The 23,568-nt window shown below is 40.9% G+C and overlaps 1 protein-coding gene across 1 annotated transcript in view; it reads right to left on the bottom strand.

The window, feature by feature from the left end:
* The window catches only part of ATG10 (autophagy related 10), a 59,917-nt gene extending 38,048 nt beyond the window's left edge, over positions 1 to 21,869 (bottom strand). The window contains exons 1-3 of the mRNA XM_054287627.1: positions 21,814 to 21,869; positions 19,668 to 19,793; positions 14,354 to 14,473 (exon numbers count right to left, since the gene is read on the bottom strand). Coding sequence (XP_054143602.1) covers positions 14,354 to 14,473; positions 19,668 to 19,781 — 234 coding nt within the window. The 5' untranslated portion in view covers positions 19,782 to 19,793; positions 21,814 to 21,869. The remainder of the gene's footprint in view (positions 1 to 14,353; positions 14,474 to 19,667; positions 19,794 to 21,813) is intronic.
* Between the last annotated feature and the right edge of the window lie 1,699 nt (positions 21,870 to 23,568).

Raw genomic sequence — 23,568 nt, 5'->3', positions numbered from 1 at the left:
AGCATGCCTCAGTCAAAACTATAAAACCTCTTCCAGAATTTAAAATTTGCCCTTTGGAAATTAAGAAACATAAACACTCAAGTTGTCCATCTATTTGTTTCAAACAGAATCAATTAATGATATGTCCTTTTGAGCCTGTTTTCTCAGGCCAGATGTTCTGTAATTCTTACTACATGCTAAAACCAATTCTGAAGGAGTTTCAGGTTTTGCTCATTAAGAAACACAATTCTGAGCTGTTACATACCACAGACCCTTACAATTTTTAGAAATAATAACCAGAATAGTAATTTATTTTAATAATGCCATAGTTATCAACAAGCCACTTGCAACACAATAGTGCGAAAAAATAATTCTACAAGTCTGACTTCAAATCCAATTAGCGACGTACTCAAAACTTGTTTCAAGTGTTTTTTTTAACTAAGAAGTTGTAGAACCCCTCAAACTGACTTATAGTCACACAACAAGTATCCCTAAGCTATTTTTTGAGAGAAGTGTTGAAGAAGCTTTCGGTATTTTTCTTATTATTTAAGAACAAATATTTCATTTCAGGACTAACTGAAAACAGCTGTATCTACTCTACAGAGAAAATAAATTTTTTAGTATCAGGTTTCTTGTAGTGGTAGGGGAAAATTTAAGTAAAATACAATTCAAAAAATGGACAGGGATAAACAAAAAAAAAAAAAAAAAAAAGGGCAGGGAAAACCCACCCTTGTGCTCTCCTGCTGCTGAAAATTAAACTATTTGCTATCGCATTTATGGCATTATGAAGCTACCAAAAAAAAAAGTCTGTAAAATACTAGAATGGGCCCATCCCCTTCCTTACCAAAGTATTACATCAGCTCACTTCCCTCCTACTCTAAACACTTCTTTCTATTCATCCATTCACTCCCTCCCTCTATGACTACAAATTATTATTAAGTTCAGCTCAGTGTCAAGTTTTCAGTTCTTAATATTTATTATTTTAAAAACTTTGAAGCACTTGATTCCGATTTGATTTGCTTCAGCACTTTGTTGTATTACTCATGCATGTCCATTAAATGTTGTTCAACCACTAAAGAAAACTGATAATGCTTTTAAATTACGTATTATTTACATCTTTGAGGAGGGCTGTCCTTTATGAAGGGCCTCACATATGTAAGGGAACAGCTCACCACAGCAAGATTCCCAGACATGACTGAAAAAAGAGATGATGGAACACCTGCCTCAGCTGTTTACACACGGCAACAAGGCCTGTGATCCAGAGCTGCCTTGGAAAAACAACAGGTAAAAGGGAATTCTCAGGAACAGTTTAAAATACAAATGGACAAAATCTGAAAGTACCAGCTAATTGAAATAGTGTGAGAACACCTTCCAGAAAACTAAGTGTACCAGAACAGGGATTACAATTTAAGGTAATGAAGTACATTAACAGAGAAAGATCACCAACCACCCCACTCAAGTTATTTTTCTATTTCTTCTTTTTCACCAAGATTTCTGTCACAGTATTATTTCAGCAGTTTTCAGAAAGACGTTTTTTAAAAAGGACATTAAAGTCTAGTTATTTTTAGAGGTATTTCTAGAGATGGGTTTCAAGTAAAATTCTATAATGAGACCCTACTGTGGCAGCAGAGACAAAGAGAATCAGTAGAGCTGGCAGATGAGGTAAAAAGCCTGGCACAGGCAATAAAGTCCAATACCACAAATCTGGTTAACAGTGGAGAAAGAAATACCTTGCCAAGGTGTTCTCACTGTTCAGAAGGATTCAAACCTGCCATTCACCGGGACAAATGTTGTATCAGCTACAGTTAAGCTGGGCTCCCCCAAAGAATGCAATGTTTTAATATCCATGTACTTTGCGTATTGTTCCAGGAATACAACGGTGCCTTTACTCACATTCCATCAAATGCACTCTCTGTCTTCCCAAAGCACAGGCACTTGAGGAAAGAGGGGGGGGAAAATCAATAGCAAAAAGGCAGCCTCTTTTTTTATACAAGCATAGTTCATTAATCAATTCATATTTATTATTTTGTATTGCCTCAAATTCAGATGACAAAATATTTTCAAATTGCTTATCAAGTTGCTTGCTAAGTACTGCAAGCCCAGAATTACCTGGGATTACTTTGAAATGTTTAGTGTGGCTGATTTTTCTATCCTTCAGATCTGCATCAAGTGTTAGGCCCAAGGAAGGAGAGGGCTCTTGCCCCAGCTGGGACATTTACAAAGGCCTTGGTCCTGTGGATTCCCTGGCACACAGTAAATTACCTCAGGCACAGAACTTTCATGGCCTGTCCTCCACTCACCCACTTGCCTCCATAAAACTTGCAGGAGCTTAATTATCTTTAAAACCCTTTACTTTGCTCAAATGGGGTTAGCATCACTCCACAGAAAGAAGAATTTCTGACGAGGGGCAAGGGCAGAGAGTGAAGCACACATCACAGAAAAACAGATCAAAACAGGTTTTCTAACACAATCCAAAGGAAAGTGTTATACCTTGCTAACCATGGTGTAGCAGACCTTTTGCAGTCTCATCTTTCCAATGTTTAACATTTTTCTCAGAATTCAAATTTGTGCAGTTCTGGTTTACACAAAAACTACATCTGAACTTATACAGCAAATGTGTTTCTATCCTCCTAAAATATAGGACAGAAACTGGGGAGTATGGAATTTAAGCATCTAACAATGGGCAGCAATTAGAAATATTTTAAAATTACAAACTTATGAGATAGTCTGCCATTTACATTTGTATTTAAATGGACAGTAGTAATCATAGCAGTGGTAATACTGTTTTTTTCTGAGTGCTAAACATTTCTAGCTTATACCAGACCATGGGATCAAAATTTTGATTCTATATTCTCTTCAATTTTTAACTACACTTCAGCATCTTAAACACTGGACTAATTAAATATACATTTACATGTATTAGAACACACGCTGTGACTGTGCTGAAAGACAGGAATCCTGCAAAGGAGATGTTTAAATATATTCCATGCATCCTGCTAGGTTTCAGGATTTCACACAGGAAGTTTTTCTAGCTCTTGTGCTCTTCCTTGTAAACCTGTGCAGCTGAACTTTGCCTTACCTTCGAAATCTTGGACAACACCGTCAAAATCAGAGATTCTCATTCAGATTGGCTCTGCTCTCTTTAAGTGCCTATGTGGCTTGATTTTCCCAAGCATTTGTGCTCAGAAGCTTCTGCTGAAGAGAGGCAAAGAACCCAGTGCTGCCAAGGTCCAGGTCAGCTCAGCTTCCACAACTACTGGAAATTGTATGGCCCAGGTAACAAAATTTAGTTCTTCTGACACATCTCCCTTCCAAAAAGATCAGTATTACCTACCAGCATCCCAAAGTATGGATTTTATTGAGTATGTAGGAGGGAAAAAAAAGTTACACAAGCACTAACTGAAGTACTAACAAAGCTTGAAGATGGAATTCAGTTTGCTTAAGCTAGACACTTAAATCATTAAATCACATTCATCATTAAATCATTAAATCATATTCAGGGCTAAAGTTCCAAGCTAGTTGATGAAGAAATAACTGGTTTTGAAGGTCACCATAACCATCTATCCCTATCTGCAGTGGCTGCTGCCTGAACTCAAGCAGATAATATCTTAATTTACAGATACTCAAAAGCACAAAACAACCTCAAGAGTACACTGTGGTGACAAACAGAATCTTAATCCCCAGAGCATTTCCAAAGGAATTGAGTTAAATCCAGGCACAAGCACTGGCTCCCACATACCTGCCCTATGAGAGCTAAGCTTTCATCCTAAAAGCCCTGAGGCCCTCAAGAGCAGACCTGGTGGCTGGTGTTTGAGAACTGCACCTGCAGCACGTGGAAATACAGCAGTGCCAGACCTCACACACAATACAGGCAGCACCAAGCCCTTCCAGAAATTAAAAAAAAAGCTGAAAAAGACAAAGGCACATCATACAGCGCCTGAAAATTCACATATAGTGCAATTCATGTTTCCAAGGTCATCTCAACATACCCCAATACTGCTCACAATTTCTGAAATCAACATCAAGATTTACATAAATGTATATCATTACATAATATTTGACTGAAATAAGCAGAATGCTGGGAATTTCTGTAATACTTCCAGGAAAACTATTAATAAATTAATCCACCTGGTCAACACTGCAGGACTGAAGAGACTAATTTAAGTTCTGGGACAGGATAAGGTATGACAGGTGATGGATAACCCTTCTTGCTGCAAACACATCACCAAAGACTACTGCTGTATGAACACAGTGGCCTTAGATGTTCAGGGATGACCAAGAGTTGGACACTTCTGAGTGGTTTGTGCTCAGAAATTATATATGAATTCCTTTATCTCACGGTCTGGCAATAAGAAACGTGTCTTCACTTGCTTTAGCTCCTTACACCATTCCTCCCTCTCAGAGTGACACCTTCCACTCAGTTGCTACCTCACCTTCCTGAAAATTAACCAGTCCAGATGCAACAAAGAAGATAACCCCCAAGATCCCAGGAAAAGAAGGAAAACCAAGGCTGTAATGTTAGCTAACACAAGCCAGGAAATTTAAAGCGGAAATTGAAATTTCAGCCTGAGATAGACGTTTTGGCACAGACATTGCATGATTTTCCTTTGAGTATTGTCAGTCAAGATCCTCGCTCCTGGGACTACACCTTCACAGCACATTCCAAATATACACAACATGCGGAGAGGCTTTGAGAGTTGATGGTATTTGCATTTGGACTGACATCTCCTTGTAATATGTTTGACACTGAGCACTTCTGCAACAAAGAACCAAGCCGCTTTCAACCCAAGTCCTTTCCAAAGAATAACGGGCAACTACACAAGAATGAATAAGTGAACAGTTTGCTACAGCAGCGAATGCCTCCGAAAACAGCAAGTTTGCAGGCACCAGATGGAAGAGAACATTATTGCAATTCCTGCATCCCATCGTGTAACAGCCAACAGAGCCGTTAACGCTTTCGGGTGATTTCTGAGCTTTTTAATGTGCTTTCCTTTGAAGGTGGGGGGTTTTTCTGTGCCCTGTCAGTCTGCAAAGCTAGGTTCAGCTGTCTGGGAAAGAAATTTTATTGGCAAGCTATCAAATAGGGAAAAACACAAAATACAGATGGAAACACTAATGATCATATTACAAAAATCACTAGATGGACACAAAGCTTATGTTATAAAGTACGACCTACAGCACAAGTCTTTTGTCTCTCAGCTTTCTCTCTCCCATACTAGACACGTCTGCCTTTCCACAACTTCATTGATCACTAATCCCAGAAAAATGTCTATCTCATGATCTCAGCGAGTTCTTACACTTTATTGTTTTCCTCTTCAAACAGCAAACTTAAATCTTCTTTAGTGTACGACATTATATCTTCCTCAGAACTCAGAGAAAAATGGTGGTAAGAGATGTCTGAGTCAACACAAATAACTCATTTTCATTGCTACCACCACAGATCATCGTGAGAAAGCCACCCATTAAGCAAAATGCTCCCAGTTACATCCATTCAGGCCAAGAAGAGTATTTTCCACTCCCAAGCATTAATGTCCCCTGTGTTCAGGATGTGCTCTCAGTATCTTGCACTCAGGAGAAGTGAGTGTCTCATTTAAGAAGTCAGCAAGCATGTCCAAGTGCTGCCTGAACTAGTCCCTGGCAAACCAGGGCAGAAAGATTACACAACACTAACAAACCTAATTCAAGTGAAAAAAAAAAAACCCTGCTCTGTATTAAAAATCTATTGTCTTGCTCATTTAGGAAAACACCTGTATCATGGAAGTTGACAGAACCAAATTAATTTCTGCCATATACTAGAATAGAAATTTTGGAATTGGGGCATTCATAATCACGTTAGTACCAAATTTTAGCACTCTGCATTGGCAGCATTATGTTGAGTACCACTGCAGTACGAAAAAAGTCTTATGTTATTTACACACTTTATATATAGACATGTTTTTAAAGTATATATATTAAGTCTTGACTCCTACAAGGTAAAAAAGAAGTGTCTTCTCTCTGTGTGTTGGTCTATATGGGGAAAAATAAAGATATTTTTATGATTCATGAAAAATAATTTGTAACTCTAGAACACATTTTCCTGCACAAGTTCCTAAGTTTCAGTGAACGCCAATGCTCTTTAGTTATATCTAGAAAGGACCCGACCTCAAAATCACACACTGATTACACAATGTAAGTCTATAATGTTCTCAAGAAACACCACATTCTGACCTCAAGAAAAAAGCTGAATTGCTTTATTTACAGTATTAACACAAACCCACAGTGGCTGCTTCTTAATTAATAAGGCTAACAAAAAGATTTATAGTAAAGAAATCTTATCATGCAGGGGGGAAAAGAAAATATGAGACTGCATCTTTTTCAAGGGCAGAAAACTGCAACCATTCTTTGTAACAAAGGGGAGAAGAGTATTTTTTCATGTATCTTGAGATGGTGTTGGGAAGGAAACAAAACTCACAGTTGGACCTCACAGCTAAAAGGACAAAACCATGAATTTTCCACAAAGCAGCAACATATGGAAGTTTGGCCATTTAGCCTGGCTCTCAGGAAGCCACTCTGAGGCCCTAAATCTGCAATGTTCACTCTGAGCCAACACGACCTGTGTGCTGCAGGCAAGCAATCCAAACACACTGAAAGATAATCATATGACACTGCTAAAAACACAGGCACTTGGCCAAAATTAAAACATTGTTCCAATACAGATGAGCATCATCATCCCCAGAAAATTAGAGCATAACATTGAACCAGTACAATTTAATTTAAGAGAAACAAAAGCAGGCATATATGCATGACTGGAAACATGAAGTGTTTTGAGGTTCACCATTAAAAGTAAAATGCTAACAATTGACCAGATTGTGATTTTGTTTCTATTGTGGTAAAACAGTATTGACAAACACTACAGTGCCGTGCCTCCCCTTTGTGAATTAATGTCATTAAGTATTTGAAAATGCATATTTATCTACAAAATTTACCCACACCTGGCATGGTCAGGTTGTTACAAACGTACTGGAGATTTCCTTTCAGGAATGCAAGAATGTTAACATTAATCTTTCTGTGATATTAAACGTCACATCCCAATGCATGTGCTTGGAGCCAAATCCTTCTGCAATGTGTGTATTTCAATGATTAAAAAACTGTGAGTAACTATGACCAATATGAATCATGTTCCACTGCATCCTAAAGTGTCTTGATATCAAAACTGCATAAAAGTTGGGGAATTTAGATCCCCACCAAAGCCTTCATTCCTGTTATCCCCAGGCTCACAGCACTGCTTAGGAACTGTCACAGTGGTACCGTGTTACAACATGCATTAGCCCGATATATTAAATAAAAGGAAGCCAAACTGTGGCCAAATGTGCCAACATGAGCACTGTTGGTATGGCCATCAGTTCAGTATCTCCTCCATTCATGGCATTTTGTACATTCTTTGCAGAGAAAAAAAGAGGGAGAGAGAGAAGATGAACAGTACAAGAAAGGAAAAAAGTCTTTTTTTCAAAACTGTCTCTCCTATTAAGACCACAGCAGTAATATTTTTTAAATTGGAAACAGAAAAACAGATTTTAATTTCTCACAAGCCTTTCCACTGATAAAACTGCAGAAGCTGGGATCTCTTGATGTTTTGCCCAGCTATCAAGGCATGCCACGCATCAAAACATTTGATGGAAGAGCCACCAAGACTTGTAAAAAATCATATTAATTCAGCAAGTTGAGAGGGGAGGCACACAGTCCACGAAGGTGAGTGACTGTGTGGCCTACATATCTCTGATACTGCTGGTGTATATGAAATTACACACAGTTCTAAGGTAAATTAAAATAATTTACTGTGTGAAGACAACCACAGTTCAAGTCTGCTCTGGCACAAATTTTAAAAACTATTTTTTACAACCTCATAATAATAAATTACTGTACAAAGAAACCCCAGCAAAATGTACATTTATGACATTAAATCAAACCAGAACTATTTCATTAACTTTTAACTTGAAGAATTAAAAAAGTGTAAATACCTTACTCTGATTTTGATCTAAAAGCACTGTAAAGGTTTTTCAAAACACCTTTCCACACTTCATGAGAAAATGCACTAAATGGAAACAAAACAACACCCATTCTTGATATCTAAAACACAGGAGCACCAGGACAAAAGGGTGAGCTGATAAATAGTTCTGTCTCTGGCATTGCTACTCTCTCAAAATTCAGATTCTGGGAAAATCCCCTTCACTCCCCACAGCCTCAGAGCGTGTTCCACAGGAAATTAAGGTTTATTTACTTCAGAAGAAAGACATTGTGCTGGAATGACATCATGCCTTCAACCAGGCTGACTCCAACTCAACTGTCACATTCAGTTACCAAACCTTAATTAGAGCATCTTTTCCTGTGTCTGATGTAGCATTTTTTTCTAATATTAAGTGACAGCTCTGAATACCAAGATGGCAGATAAAAAGCTGAAATCACTCCATGCTAACATCTAAACAGAAAATTAATCACTTTTGGGGGTCATACAAAGTCCTCCTTCAGCTCTCCAAAAAGCATCATAATTAGCTTATATACTTGCTTTTGATACATCTCCTAAGATTTGTGGAAAGTTATTAGTGGGTAAAACAGAACAGCAATCAGAGAATGTGCAAGATAGAGAATTCAGATCAGGGTCCCACCACCCTCAACGACAGTCAAGCCAACAGCATGTCATCAAAGCTGTTGGAAACTAAATGTAACTACTGCTAACAAGATTTGCCAGGATTCCAACGTGACATGCAGAAAATGATGCACAAAGGTCTGTGTGTGGGAGACAAAAACCCCCCGTGCCTCCAGAACTTTACAGGAGCATTTAAACTTCCTCCTTGAAGGACTCAGGCATCGCAGCACAGAAGGAGCCCCAAAGCAGGACTGGGACTCAGGTGCCTTCTGCCTGAGGAATTCTGCTTTTTCTGAAGGCTCTCCAGCTCAAGGAAGGCGTGCAATGCCTCCACCAAAGTTCCTTCCAGCCCTGATATTTCTAAACAATGCCTTTATTTTGCTAAGCCTTTCCATACAGAGAACAGTTAATAAAATCCACACTGGAACATTTTCCTGTGGTTTAATAAAGGCTAATTCCACTTTCAGATTAATAGATTTTTAAGCAAAATCACGAGGATCTTCACTGTGTTTTTGTAACACGCTTTAGAACTCTTCTGCATAAGTGGTTTCTTGATTTATTTCTTACAGGTCTCCATTTGGGTTTCATTTCTGTGACATTTGAAAACAGTGCTGGTACACGACCAACTTCATTGCTCTTGAGCCCGACACATTTACTACAAACTGATGGTTTGGGTGTGCAATACTTGATTTTCTTCCTCTTTACTAAGGTACTTCCATTATTTCCTGCAGTGAATGCTGGATTCTATTAAATGTATTTACATTTTTCTCCTTAAGCACTGTTTGCTGGGTTTTCACTTAACCATCCAACAAATACTGTGGTTATGCAAATGTTTACACTGTGTTCATCTTATTTATTTTTGCACAGAAAAAACAAAAAGGACCTGTTCCTAATTGTAAAAATACTGGATTTGTTTAGAGAAAAAAATTATCAATAATTGCTAAAAATTGTAGTTTTCTATTTTCTACAATCTTAAAAGCACAGCTGAACAGCAAATCATGGAATCGGGACTTTTAAGAAAGATGTCAGACTCATTTCCACATCCCCCATCAGGCAGAACCTCACCAACACTCAAGAACCGCTGCCAGTAAAGGTGGAGCCCACAATGCAGCAAATGCACAACTTCATCAGTTTTTGCTGGGGCTCAGTGCTCATTTTCCAAAGGCAGTATCAGGTATGAACAGACCTTCAGCACTCCCAACCTGCCCGCTCCTTTATAAAGTGGCAGTGGCTCCAGCTCCAGGAATGGTTCCATGCTGACTCACTTCTTCTGCAATACCCAGAGGAGCTGAGACAAACCACACACTGAGAATTATTACTCCAAGTTATTGCTTCCCTTGGGCTATTTGAATAACAAACAAAGGGAATGCATAAAGTGAATCCAGATTTTCCCATTTTACTCGTTTAGAGTATAAGCTCTTTGAGGCAGGAGAACTACCTTCACTTTGAATCTTGTACAGTATTTTTCACCTTATCAACAATTCATGCAATAATGCATGTCCCTGTTCTGTCCTTGCTAGAAAAGAAGACACAGTCCCATGTTCACTGATAAAGACCCTGACAGATGTCCTGGGAGGACAGATTTGATTTGGATCAAGAAAGAATACATACTGAAGATTGTTGTTGAATTAGCCAGAACGCTTTATGGTGGTTACACAAGATTTATGCTGTCTGTGGAAAAGTACAGATGACACTCAGCTGGCATAAAGTCAGAACAGCTCAGAAAGGCAATGACTGATTCAATAAAAATTTAACCAGAACAAAATGGCAACTTAAAAATTTTCAAATGGCGCCCATGTGTTCCTATCTGTCCCCTACTTTGCATCTCAGGCTATTTTTATTCTTTCGGAAGAGACTCTAAAAGGTTTATGACTCTTCAGCTCATATCCAAGGGACTGAATCTCATCTCACTGGTCTGAAGAGCATCCTTCACCAACTTGGCCTGAAGTTTATTATCAGTCACAATGCCATTAGTAGTTTCTGTTTACCAATCAGAATGTTGAAATAAACATCTCGATTAAACTAAAACCACAAAAAACAGAGGATGGCATTCCAGAAGAGCAGTGTGAATCCTTCTCCAGGAGGAAGGAAAAATGGAAAAATAGGGTCTGCCTAACACAGGATCCCCAGGCACCTCATTAAGATAAACAGCTTGACAACTGAGACACTGCCAAGTACAAAAAGACAAACTTCCTTAAACTGTCTTTAAGTTGCTACTTCACAAAACACAACCCTCAGCTAAGTATGAGCTCCACCATGAGAGTGAAATCTCAGCTCCAGTGAAGTCACCAGCACAAATTGCCAGTGCTGTGAGGAGCCCAGAGCCACCTTTTGTTGTAGGGGGCTCACATGACAACATGCAGGCATCTACAGCCATGTAGCTTAACCTTGATCACCCCTGAGGAAAAACACTCACTTTTAGACTCATCCTCTCTTAGAGGAGACACCTAAAATAGGTCAACTGATTTATACCCAAAAATGCTTTTTTACCTCCTCAGGCTGAAAGAAAGATTTAAGTGACAAGCTCTATATTGCAGATATCTAAAATAAGCAGAAAGAAACCCACATAGAATTTTATTCTTGGTTTTCAGATGAAAACACAACTTGTATAAAAGGAACCAGCACATAATACAGACTGCTCTGTGGAAAAGACCAGAATACAAAGTTATTCATCACTCCTTCACCAGGAAGGCTCCTGATATTTAGACACCAATCAATGAGATGGAAGGCTGGAAACATTAACCCTCCATGCTAATCAATGAAGTGACACAAACTCCAAGTAAAATGGTCAGGTTTCCAGTAGATCCCATAAGATTAGCACATTTTTGAAACTGCGATAACTGATAATTGATTTTCTATTTGAATGAAGTTACTTCAGGCTATTTGTGTATTTTCTTTATCATATCATTAGGTTTGTGTGTCTCTTCACAGACTAAAAATGAGTAGAACAACGATAATTTTGCCCCCCTGCAGTTTTAACATCTAAATGTACCCCACTACAACAGGATATATTTATGATTTATTCTACATCACCTCCTCCCTGATGTGTCTTGGGTTCAATCCCTTACACAGGAGTTAAATCCTCGCTATGAATAACTTTCCCATAACTTCACTTCAAAAACCGCTCTTCTGATTTTCCTCCAAAATTTCACCTTGTCTGCCAAAACAGATGTTCTATTTCTAGCCTTTGAACTGGATTTCCAGGATGAGGGGAGGAAAATCTTCTGGCCTCTTATGCCCTTGCATATTCCACAGCACATTCTTTATTTGTGTCAACACTGATGGTTCCTAACAATGAAGGTTGATTACTCAGAGCTTAATTTCCTTATTTTTCCTTTCTTACTGTTCCTGGTTAATTATATTATTATATGCCCATGCATCGTATCTACCACACCTTGGAGGAGATCAGATTAGTCAGATGGAAATATTCCAATAAGATACAAATAACAGAGACACAATATAGAGAAATCATAACAGTAACTCTGGAACTGAAAATTATGAAATATCAACTATCAGTGAATGGCTGGTTTTATTTACGAAATAAATTTTATTTCCTATTTAGAGCTTTTTAAAGCTCCAAATATATAAAAATTAAAATTTTTAATTAAAAAAAAGAGTAAATATTGAATGCATAGAGGCAGAAGAAACCTTTCCATTCTCCACCAAGATCACAACTTTTGCTTTTCATCAGAATGTATTTCAGTAACTTACTCAAACAGATTGCAGTAATTCCATTACACCATGTGATTTATGGGTACAACATATATTAAAACTAAAAAAAAAAAAAAAAAAAAACCAAAACCTAACACCTATTTAAATAACAGATTGTTATTAAGAGTGGAATTGGTCTCTAGCACTCAATATCTGTGAAAAAGAACATGCATCTTACACGGGAACTACTGTGCCTAAGAAAATGTAACCTCTCTACAGTCACCATTTTCATATTTCTTAGTGTTAAACACACAGCTTTACTGTACATATCCAAAGCAAATTTCATTTTCCTATTTGATAGATTAAATAACCTTAACAGTCTGGTAACCCTTCAGCTCAATGTAGAATGTAAATTTTACATCATATCTATTAGGCATTGAATATTTTGGAGAAGAAAGTAAATTATTTTTCTTATGGTCTTATAACCTCCATAATTTTCTGAGACCTTCCTCTTGTTTCACTCTTCATCTTTACACGACAGGTAAAAAGGCTCCTTCTCCAAGAGGGTCCACCTGCACATTACTGTGGCTCAAAACAAAGAAATCTTTCCAAATATCTCAAGGACTGCTCACTTCAGTGTCTTGATAAATCACAAAACTTGGCCTGGAATCGTATTTCAGTATATTATTTATTATAATATTTCGGTGTATTTAACATTTCAGTGTGTTAGAGACTCTGAAGTCTCTTTTGTTTTATGATATTTTCTGTAACTGACACCAGAAAAGGACTCAATAGCTTTTTACAGGTGTTCTTTTACAATGCACTCTATAACGAAGACTTGCTTCATTATTTAAGGGAAAAAAAAAAGGTCACAATAATCAAAAGCAATTTTCAATATAAACAGTAATCTGTTGTTACAAGTCAGGGCTGAAGTACACAAACACTGTTGTTAATGACAATTAAATAACAACCCCTGAAGCACTGATACCCACCTTCTTTCTACAAAATACGAGAATACAATTTAAAGAAAAGCTTGAAAAATGCCTCAGCTATTCGTTAAATGACTTGGATATCTATCCCTCTTTAAAATGCAGCTGAAATCTGTGAGTGAGCTCAAAAATCAGTAGAAATGACTGTATCACAGTCTAATAGCACAATTGTTTTAAGTGCCATTTTCTTCAGAAACCAGGCCAAAAGAATACTCATTTCAAACCAGAAAAGTCTTAAATGTACCAGAGTCTCAGTGGGGAAAAAAAATGCAATCAGAGTGCTGATGAAAAAAGGAAAGGAATTGCAGAAAAAGGTAACTGCAAAGTTTACCACATCCACCTATTCAACAGCTTATAGCATACACAATACATTGCTTTCAGTCTATTATAATCCAAGATTTATTTTCTTTTTTATGGTAACAACACAACAAGGGAGGGAATCCCTGTCATTTATATCCTGATTAGTCAATAATCTGGAGCTCTAATGAAAACTCAAGCAAGCAAATAATTATTCACATCAGTCCAACCAGAGTTTTCATTTTCTGGAAGAAAGACATTTATTCTCCTTCAGGAACACCTCATTACCACCCACCAGTTTCAAAAAATTGCTCAGTCTTTAAGTCTGAGGCTACTTTTTATACTCAATGGCTACTTTTCTACAGTTCCACAGTAGAAAAGTAGCCATTGAGTATAAAAGTCTTATTCAATAAACATCACTTCAAGTGAGTATTAACCTCAAAGTACCCTTTATTCTTTTAACTATCATTTACCTCTAAGATAAATAAATGTTGATGATTAACCTTTTTCCAAACACACACACACACAAAAAAAAAAGTTTCTTTAATGTTATTGAATAAAAATGCCAAGAAATATTATCCTATGAGGAGAACACCTACACAAAGGATGCTGGAATCTTTTTCATTTCTTCCCAATTTTCATCACCAATACTCAATGAGGTGTATTAATTAGTTTTTCTATAACTGTATGACAACTAATTAAAAGCCACTGGTAACTTCAGATCTGAAGTCTTGCTGGAACGACTTACTAGCATAGTGGATTTTATTTTTATTACTTATTTTATAAACACATAAATTCAAAAATGTGTACTTACTTCTACATGTGCAAATAATATTTGTTCAGCGTTATCATTGTTTTTCTCCTTGAGGTCTGGTGGGATGTGTCTGTTTCTTACTTGGAAATGTGTCTTACTAAGATAACCATCACCAAGGTCCTGCATTCAGAAAAAGAGAAAGAAAAAAAAAGACATTTTCTGTAACCAAAATGGTAAATGCCTTCACTGTTCCAGAAAATAAACAGAGCATGGTATTTAGGCACAGGCTCCAAGTCTTTTTATAGGCACTGATGACTGCAGTGCTCCTCAGCACCTTCTCACGGATGGTTTACACCAGCTCTTGGTGTTGAAGGAAGTCAAAGACCTCAACAGCAAAAACAAAGTTTAATACAGCTATTAAGGGAATAAGACAACTGCACCCTGTGGATCAGGATAAGTGCCAAGGAACGGGAAGGCAGTGCACCAAGGCGATGAAGAGATGAGGAGCTATAAACGATTTTGACCTATTTCAATGCATTCATGCCAGGATTAACGTCCCAACTCTTGCGAGGCTGGTTTGGTTTTGCTCTGTTTCCCCCTCTAACTTTACAAAGTTCTGAAAACAAAACAAAACAAAACCACTTCAGAATTTATGTATGCAGAGTCACAACTTGTTTCCTATCTTAATCACCTCTGAGGTGAAATGTAAGAGAAAACAGACGAAGCTGTGCCTTCTCCCAGTTCCCATTTCATCATTGTGCTTCCCAGGCCACACAGCCCACAATTGTTATGTGCCCTTGAACAATCCCAGAGTGGCAGAAGAAAGGTTTCGGAGTTTTCCTGCATTACTGGCCTGCCTACCTGCACATTTTATTTTTCCTAATTAGGGACAAGAGGAGAGAAAATGCTTAATAATAGGTACACTGAAAGGAAGAAAGCAAGTACAGAACACAAAGAACAGTAGTTGCACGTTGAGGATTTACTCCTCAAAGGAAACAAATAAATTGGGAGTTTATTAGCTGTTTCATTACATTTTATTTTAGACAAACAGCATATGCACAACATCTGATGAAAAAGGATTCTATTCAAAACAGTCTCACTACAAAATTCATTAACATAGCACTAAATTTTTAGACAAGACTGCAAATTTAACTATGATTTAACTCTTTGGTTAATTTGTCATTGCTGACACAGTTTATGCCATTTATTTTTACCTTTAAACCACCACAGGTTTTATACTGACACACTAGTTCTCTCTTTCCAAAGACATTGTACATTAAACATACCTCCAAAACCTATTATGAGCTACTTGTTTACTTTGTTCTGATCAAGTTTCACACATTAAAAAAAGGGTAATGCACTCTACGTGTACTTTTCCCATTGATTTTTAAGCATGAATAACAGTATAGCCAATTACATTGCTCACTTCTTCTACTTTACGCCTTATTTTCTCAACAAATCTCATTAAGAGCACAAACCCACCAAACCTTCCTGCGAGCCCTGGCTGCAGAGCCAAGTGCAGCCTGTGCAGGGAGGAACCCAGTGTGCAGAGAATGGTGAAAGAAAAGCTAAACCTAAACTGGTGATGGAAAATCCATTCCTCCCACTCTCAACTCCCTCTCAAGCATCTCCTCGTTCCTCTCAAGTGTCTGCTCGTGGAGCTTCCCAGCAGCGCCAGCAGGAGGAAAGATCCCTGCACAGGGATTTGTCCCACCAAGAGCAGCAGAGGGGAAATGCCCCATGGCACAGTGAGCTGTGCCAGAGCAGGGCTGCACTGAGCCTCCTCCTCCTCCCTGAACCGCTTCTCCCCCCAGCAGAGTGCAGGCAAACTTCACAGCCCTCGCACTCTGTGAGTGCCACGAGAAAACTGGAGGATGGATGGATGGATGGATGGATGGATGGATGGATGGATGGATGATGGATGGATGGATGGATGGGTGGATGGATGATGGGTGGATGGATGATGGATGGATGGATGGATGGATGGATGGATGGCTGGATGGATGGATGATGGATGGATGGATGGATGGATGGATGGATGGATGGATGGATGGATGATGGATGGATGATGGATGGATGATGGATGGATGGATGGATGATGGATGGATGATGGATGGATGGATGCATGGATGGATGATGGATGGATGATGGGTGGATGGATGGATGATGGATGGATGGATGGATGGATGGATGGATGATGGATGGATGGATGGATGGATGGATGATGGATGGATGGATGGATGGATGGATAGATGATGGATGGATGATGGATGGATGAATGGATGGATGGATGGATGATGGATGATGGATGGATGGATGGATGATGGATGGATGGATGGATGGATGCATGGATGGATAGATGGATGATGGATGGATGGATGGATGGATGGGTGGATGGATGATGGGTGGATGGATGATGGATGGATGGATGGATGGATGGATGGCTGGATGGATGGATGATGGATGGATGGATGGATGGATGGATGATGGATGGATGATGGATGGATGGATGCATGGATGGATGATGGATGGATGATGGGTGGATGGATGGATGATGGATGGATGGATGGATGGATGGATGGATGATGGATGGATGGATGGATGGATGGATGGATAGATGATGGATGGATGATGGATGGATGGATGGATGGATGGATGGATGGATGATGGATGGATGGATGGATGGATGGATGGATGATGGATGATGGATGGATGAATGGATGGATGGATGGATGATGGATGATGGATGGATGGATGGATGATGGATGGATGGATGGATGGATGCATGGATGGATGGATGGATAGATGGATGGATGGATGGATGGATGATGGATGGATGGATGGATGATGGATGGATGATGGATGGATGATGGATGGATGGATGGATGGATGATGGATGGATGAATGGATGGATGATGGATGGATGATGGATGGATGGATGGATGGATGATGGATGGATGGATAGATGGATGGATGGATAGATGGATGGATGGATGGATGGATGGATGGATGGATGGATGGAGCCAGCAGTCTGTGGCAGCATCCCTCCTGCTGCACGTGGTGTTCTGCACTCTTCTATACCCCTATAAATTACGACTGTAGCCAGAACCCTGATCCCACGAATGTGCTAAGGCAGTCCCTTCCTCCTGCAGCTGTACCAAAAGCCAAAGGGAACTAATGCAGCTTTTGGTATGATTACCTGGATTAACCTCACCAAATATGAAACAAGCACAAAGCAGAGAGCAAACAGGGCCTTGTTTTCCTCAGCTAAATCTCGACCTCCACAGCAAGATTTAACCATTCATCTTAACAGCAGCACCCAAGCTCAGCTCCACCAGCTCCTGCAGGAGAGGTGCTCTTGGCTTTTTTTACAGCTTTCTTCCAGTGGAAAAAAAACTCCAAACCAAGAAAACACATTATAAAAATAACATCATTTGGAACATTTCACTTACAGCTATAAATACAGGGTTCTGCCTGGGCCATGTGAGCTCTTGCACCAAGAGCCAGCTCCACGAGAACAATGAGTATTTCATCATCTAAATTTAATCTCCACAGAAAACACAGGAACACAGCTCTACCAGCCTGGCTCACTTGTGTGGTCTCACTGCTATCAATGGGTCTATTCACGTGAGTCGGGAATGAGGAATGGGATCCAAGTGCCTTACATCAGCAAAATTAAGAGTGCTCCAAACTTCCTACAACACATATACTGGTATAAAAAAAAAAAAGGGCAAAAAAGACAATGAGACATCTTGTTGAGGAAAAGCTTTCTTCTCGGACTCCACACTGTAAATGGATGGTCTCCATGGCCAGGTTTTTATCACACACTGAAATCACAGAGTCACCAACTTGGCCCATTAAAAAAAGAAAACAACCCTCTTAGAATTTTTTTATATGAGAACAAAAATCTATCTCATTCTGCTATTTCCAGCAAAGCTTCTTATTTCACAGAAAGTTCAGACTTTGACCCACGTATTAAATTCCCAGTAGAGGCTCAGAGCATCTTTCTTTGTTGAATAAATCCTCACAAATATAGCCTTGAACTGAAATCTAAAGTTTCAAATGGTTTTCTGTAAGAAAGGGTGCATTGTAACACTTGGCTAATATTTGCACTCTTATAAAAACTCCTCAATAGAACAAATCTAAGTCCAAGGTCCTCCCTCTTCTCCCTCTTACTGAAATTCTGATTGTCTGTGATGGAAGGGTTACAATATTAATGTACAACTACACACGTAAAAACAATGGCATACATTGAAAAAGCATGACTTTTCTCCAAAAAAATTCTTGAAAACATGGGAAAACACTGAAGCCAAAAAACTCTAAAAAAACAAAACAAAACAAAACAAAACCTAGAGTAGCAGATTTTCTACAATAGAAAGATAGAATACACAAATAATAGAACATGAAAACCTACATGCTGGAGAAAGCAAGCATGTATCAATGCATCCTCATATACTGTAACAATAAATTTTTATATAGGCATCAATATATATTTATACACTATAATACATATACTAGATAACTTGTGTACCTATACACATATTAGTTTGACATTATCCTGAGCAAAACAACAAAAGTCATATAGAACTCAGTAAATGAAAAAATATGCATAGCAAAAACATTCTTCTTAAAGAAAACAGAATTTGTCAGTGTAATTTCAGAAGACATGTTTGGTTGATAAACATACAAGTTGGAACAATGCATGCTCAGAATTTCCTAAGATATCTGTGGATTCCACAGGTGGAAATTTAAAATAATTAAAACAATTCCACACTGATCTTACACATGCTAGAGGATGAAAATTTATTAATTCACAGATCTCAAAGTGTAACTTAACAAATGGGTAAATCATCACAAAATAAGTGATTCTAATGGGGTCCTTTGGGATTAGTCTTAGCCCTGTGCTATTTAAAATTTTGATTAATGACCTAGAAACAATATGTAGTTATTATTGCAGAGGTTTGAAAGTTATGGAGTAGCAGCAAATAATGAGAATTGATCATTAATACTGGCAGGTATTTCTGGTTGCTGTATGCAACTGACAGATATTGTAATGAAAGCACTAAGCCAAGGATCTAGAACAAAGACCACGTGCTATTTCAGCCTGAAGGGTTAAAGTGAACCTTGGATATAAAACCACACACAGTTACCCAGAGCAGGAGGGATTGAATTTCACAGTGACACCACATTCATTGTCTGATTCTGCCCCGAGCTGAAAAAGGGGCAGGACTCAGAGATCCACAGCCCTGTTCAATACCTGCCCTGGCCCAAGCCCTCACCTCAACACACCCGTGCAGTTAAAGGCTGTTTCAGGTTGTGGTGGCTCAAAAAGCCCACCAAGAGTCTCTAGAAGCCAACACTGTGATTGCTTTACCTTGCTAGTTCTCCACTCCCAGCCATCTCCTATCTGTTGTGAATGCTTAACAAACTCTTCACAGAACTGCCTGAATCTCTTCTCCTCCAAAAAGAAGTCTTCTTCACCTGCCATGCCACAGGATACCTGCAGAGCAAACCAAAGGTCAGTGCTGGCAGATCACCAAGAAATTTCACTAATTTACAGCAGCTGAATAGCAAAATAACAAGGCATAGGGAAAAAAAAAACTATTCCTTTAAATAAGACAAAGACTTTTCTTCAATTCCATCAGGGAATCATGGATCAGCAGAACAGCTGAGGCTGGAAGAGACCTTTGGTCCATTCCCCCTGGTCTCAGCAGTGTCAACTGCAGCAGGTTGCTCAGGTTTGTTTCCATCTGGGTTTTGGTTATCTCCAAGGATGCAGAAGCCACAGCCTCTCTGGGGAACCTGTTTCACTGCTCAATTACCACAGCAGGGAATATTTTTGTCTTCTATTTAACTCGAAGCATTTACCCATCAGTTTGTGCTTGTTGCCTCTTGTGTTGCCTCGACTGAAGAAGGTCTGGCTCCATCTTCTTTATTCCCTCCCACCACATATTTATGGGCATTCAGAAGATCCCAGTGACCCCTTCTCTCCTCCAGGCTCATTCCTCCCAGCTCTCTCAGCCTTGCCTCACCAAACACCCTTAATCATCTCTGGGGCTCTTTGCTAGACTGGTTCCAGTGTTGTGGTGTCTTCCCTCTACTGGGCAGCCCAGAGCTGCACTTTTCAACATGTATTTCCTTAGCAGTGCAGTGCAGCCCAAAAATGTGGCTTCAAAACCTTCCCTGTCCCTCAAAGGGTTTTCTCACAGGGTTTTGAAGATGAAATTTTTCTCTTTGGTCATTTTTGCTTGCCCCCCCCTTGCCCATTTCAATGAGGATGTGTCTCAAACAGAGTTGGTTCAATGTGTTCATGGACATCAGGCAGCACCACAAACCACTGAATCACAGAATGGTTTGGATGGAAAGAACCATAAAATCATCTTGTTCCATGGGCAGGGACACCTTTCACTGTCCCAGGCTGCTTCCAGCCCCAGTGTCCAGCCTGGCCTTGGGCACTGCCAGGGATGCAGGGGCAGCCCCAGCTGCTCTGGGCACCCTGTGCCAGGGCCTGCCCACCCTGCCAGGGAAGGATTTCTTCCCATCGTTTACTCCAAACCTATTTTTTTCCAATTTTAAAGCCATTCACCTTGTCCCGTTAGTGGCTGTCACAACAATAACCTGTAACTATTACAACCAGATCACACCTCTCCTTAACAAGGAGTACAAGTGACACAGCATGTCACACAATGCTCATTATTTTTCAGTATCTGACCCTGAGCCACATCATCATCCTGCCTGCCCACGACAAAAGTTATTTATTAGCACTTGAAACACATTAGTCTCAGCAGCAGTTAACCCAAGGCTCTGTGCCTCCTGGATGCCAGGAAAGGGGAAAAGCAGGAAACAGACAGTGCAGGTGTTTCTGCAATTCCCCAAGTGCCCCAGCCCTGATGAAGGGATGCAAACCGCCCTCATTGAAAAACGTACAGAGCGCACAGCTCCCTCACAGGGTTGAAACTGCGTGCTTCTGGAAAATCCATCTGTGAGGAATCACCGAATCCCACATCCCTGGTGCTGGAATGTCCCTGTGGAGCTCCCAGCCCAGCCCTGCCCAGGCAGGGTGCCCTGGTGCATCCCACAGGAAGGTGCCCAGCTGGGGCTGGGATGGCTCCACACAGGGACACTCCAGGCCCTCCCTGGGCAGCTGCTCCAGGGCTCTGCTGTCCCTCCATGCACACCAGTTCTCCCTCCTGCTGCCCTTTCTTTGATGGCCGCTGCTGCTGCTGCTGGCACCGGCAGCACCGAGCAGAGCCCGGCCCGTGCTCTGGCAGCCCCTGCAGATGTTGGGGGGCATTGATGGCACCCTTGGCAGCGTTCCCTTTTCCAGACTCCGTGAAGGAGCCCCGAGCCACCCGCACGGGCCCGTCCCGCTCGGACACGGGCCAGGCCGGCTGCTTGGAGGCCAGGCGAGCCCCGCATAGATTTTTTCCTTTTCCTCCTTTCCACGGTCTTCCCGGCCCCGGGCGGACAGGGCCGGGGAGAGCGGGAGGGACCAGCCCCGCTCGCCGCCCCTCACGTACCGTGCGCTCCTCCTCCTTTTTCCTTTTCCTCCTCTTTTTCCTCCTTCTCCTCCTCCTCCTCCCGCCGCTCCCGGCGCGCGCCGGCCCCGCCCCCGCCGCGCATGCGCGGCCCCGCCGCTCCGGGGGCTGGCGGGGGCCGACTGCGCGTGCGTGCGGGCCGGTGGGGGTGGGAATGCGGGCGTGAAGGCATGAGGGGGATGAGGGAATGAAGGAATGAGGGAATGAAGGAATAAAGGACTGAGGGGGATAAAGGAGTGAGGGAATGGGATGAAGGCATGAGGGAATGGGGGAATGAGGAAATAGGGGAATGAGAGAGATGAGGGAATGGAGGGATGAAGGAATGAGGTGATGAGGGAATGAAGGAGTGAGGGGGATAAAGGAGTGAGGGAGTGGGAGGATGAAGGAATGAAGGGATGAAGGAAGGAGGGGATGAGGGAATGAAGGAGCAAGAGGGATAAAGGAGAGGGAATGGAGTGAAGGAATGACAATGTGAGGGATGAGGGAATGAGAGAGATGAGGGAATGAAGGAGTGAGGGGGATAAAGGCATGAGGGGATAAAGGAGTGAGGGAATGTGAGGGATGAGGGAATGAAGGAGCAAGGGGGATGATAGGGATGATGGAATGGCGGGACGCCGAGAACGAAAGGGATATGAGGGGATAAAGGGAATGAGAGGAATGAAGGAAAAGAGATGGGTGAGGGAATGAGGGGCTCTAGGGGGTGAAGGCTGAGGGGGCTGCAGGGTTGAGGGGGACAAGTGGGGTGAGGGTGGCGGAGACGAGGGGCAGCAGGGCTGGAGGGGATGAAGGGCTGGATGGGCAGCGGGAATTGAGGGATGAGGGGCTGGGAGCCATGAGGGAGGGACGGGGCGGAGGCGCCTGCGGGGTGTGGAGGCCCTGAGGGCCGTGAGGGAGCCTGGGGGCTGCGGCCCGGTGAGCGGTGCGGGTGCCCAGCCAGCCCTCCATGCAGCCCTCCCAGGTTGTTTTAACACCAAGACCTCAGCTGTAGCAGGCCTAGTCACCTTCTTGTCCCCACTGTATAAATATATAATGTTACTCCTTGAGGAGGAGGTGGTGTGGAGTTAACATGGCAGGGGGGTCACCTGAGCACTTCCTAGGCCATTCCTATGCTATTTCCAGGAGGTGCCAGCATGTATTCCAGCGTTCCTTTCATTACCCAGCTGTGCTGTTTCTGTAATTGCCTGCAGGTCTGAGGATTTGGGAGGAGCATTGAAGCCGTTCTGCTATGCAAATGCTGTTGGAATTATTTTTAAATTAAAGAGTCTATTAAAACATATTTTCCAGCGGTAACGTCTTGCCTGGCACAGCTAGGCAGTCCAAGGTAGTGGGCGCAGAATGCACTACAAGAGTATAGACATAAAATATTTGTTTTACCTGCTGTTTTAACAGTTCTAGGATTGCTGTGTGTATAGTAAACCACAGCTACCCCGCCAGTCTGGAGACCACACTACTCAGGGAAAGCTTCTGTATGCAAATGGTGGGTTGTGATGTGACATTTTCCCAACTGTGCACTTCCAAATTTCCTTGTAATTTGCTGGGTGTGGAGAGCTCAGGAGGGCCAAAACTTTTTTCTTTTTTTTCCTTTTCTTTTTTGTTTTTGCTTTTTCTTTCTCTTTTTTCTTTTTCTTTCTCTTTTTTCTTTTTCTTTCTCTTTTTACTTTTTCTTTCTCTTTTTTCTTTTTCTTTTTCTTTTTCTTTTTCTTTTTCTTTTTCTTTTTCTTTTTCTTTTTCTTTTTC

The sequence above is a fragment of the Melozone crissalis genome, unplaced genomic scaffold, assembly GCF_028551555.1.
Source record: "Melozone crissalis strain CALT ecotype California unplaced genomic scaffold, PUWL_Pcris_2 ptg000060l_1, whole genome shotgun sequence".
Taxonomy (NCBI): Eukaryota; Metazoa; Chordata; class Aves; order Passeriformes; family Passerellidae; genus Melozone; species Melozone crissalis.
Note: the sequence above shows the minus strand (reverse complement) of the source record. Positions and strands in the feature narration are given on the sequence as shown.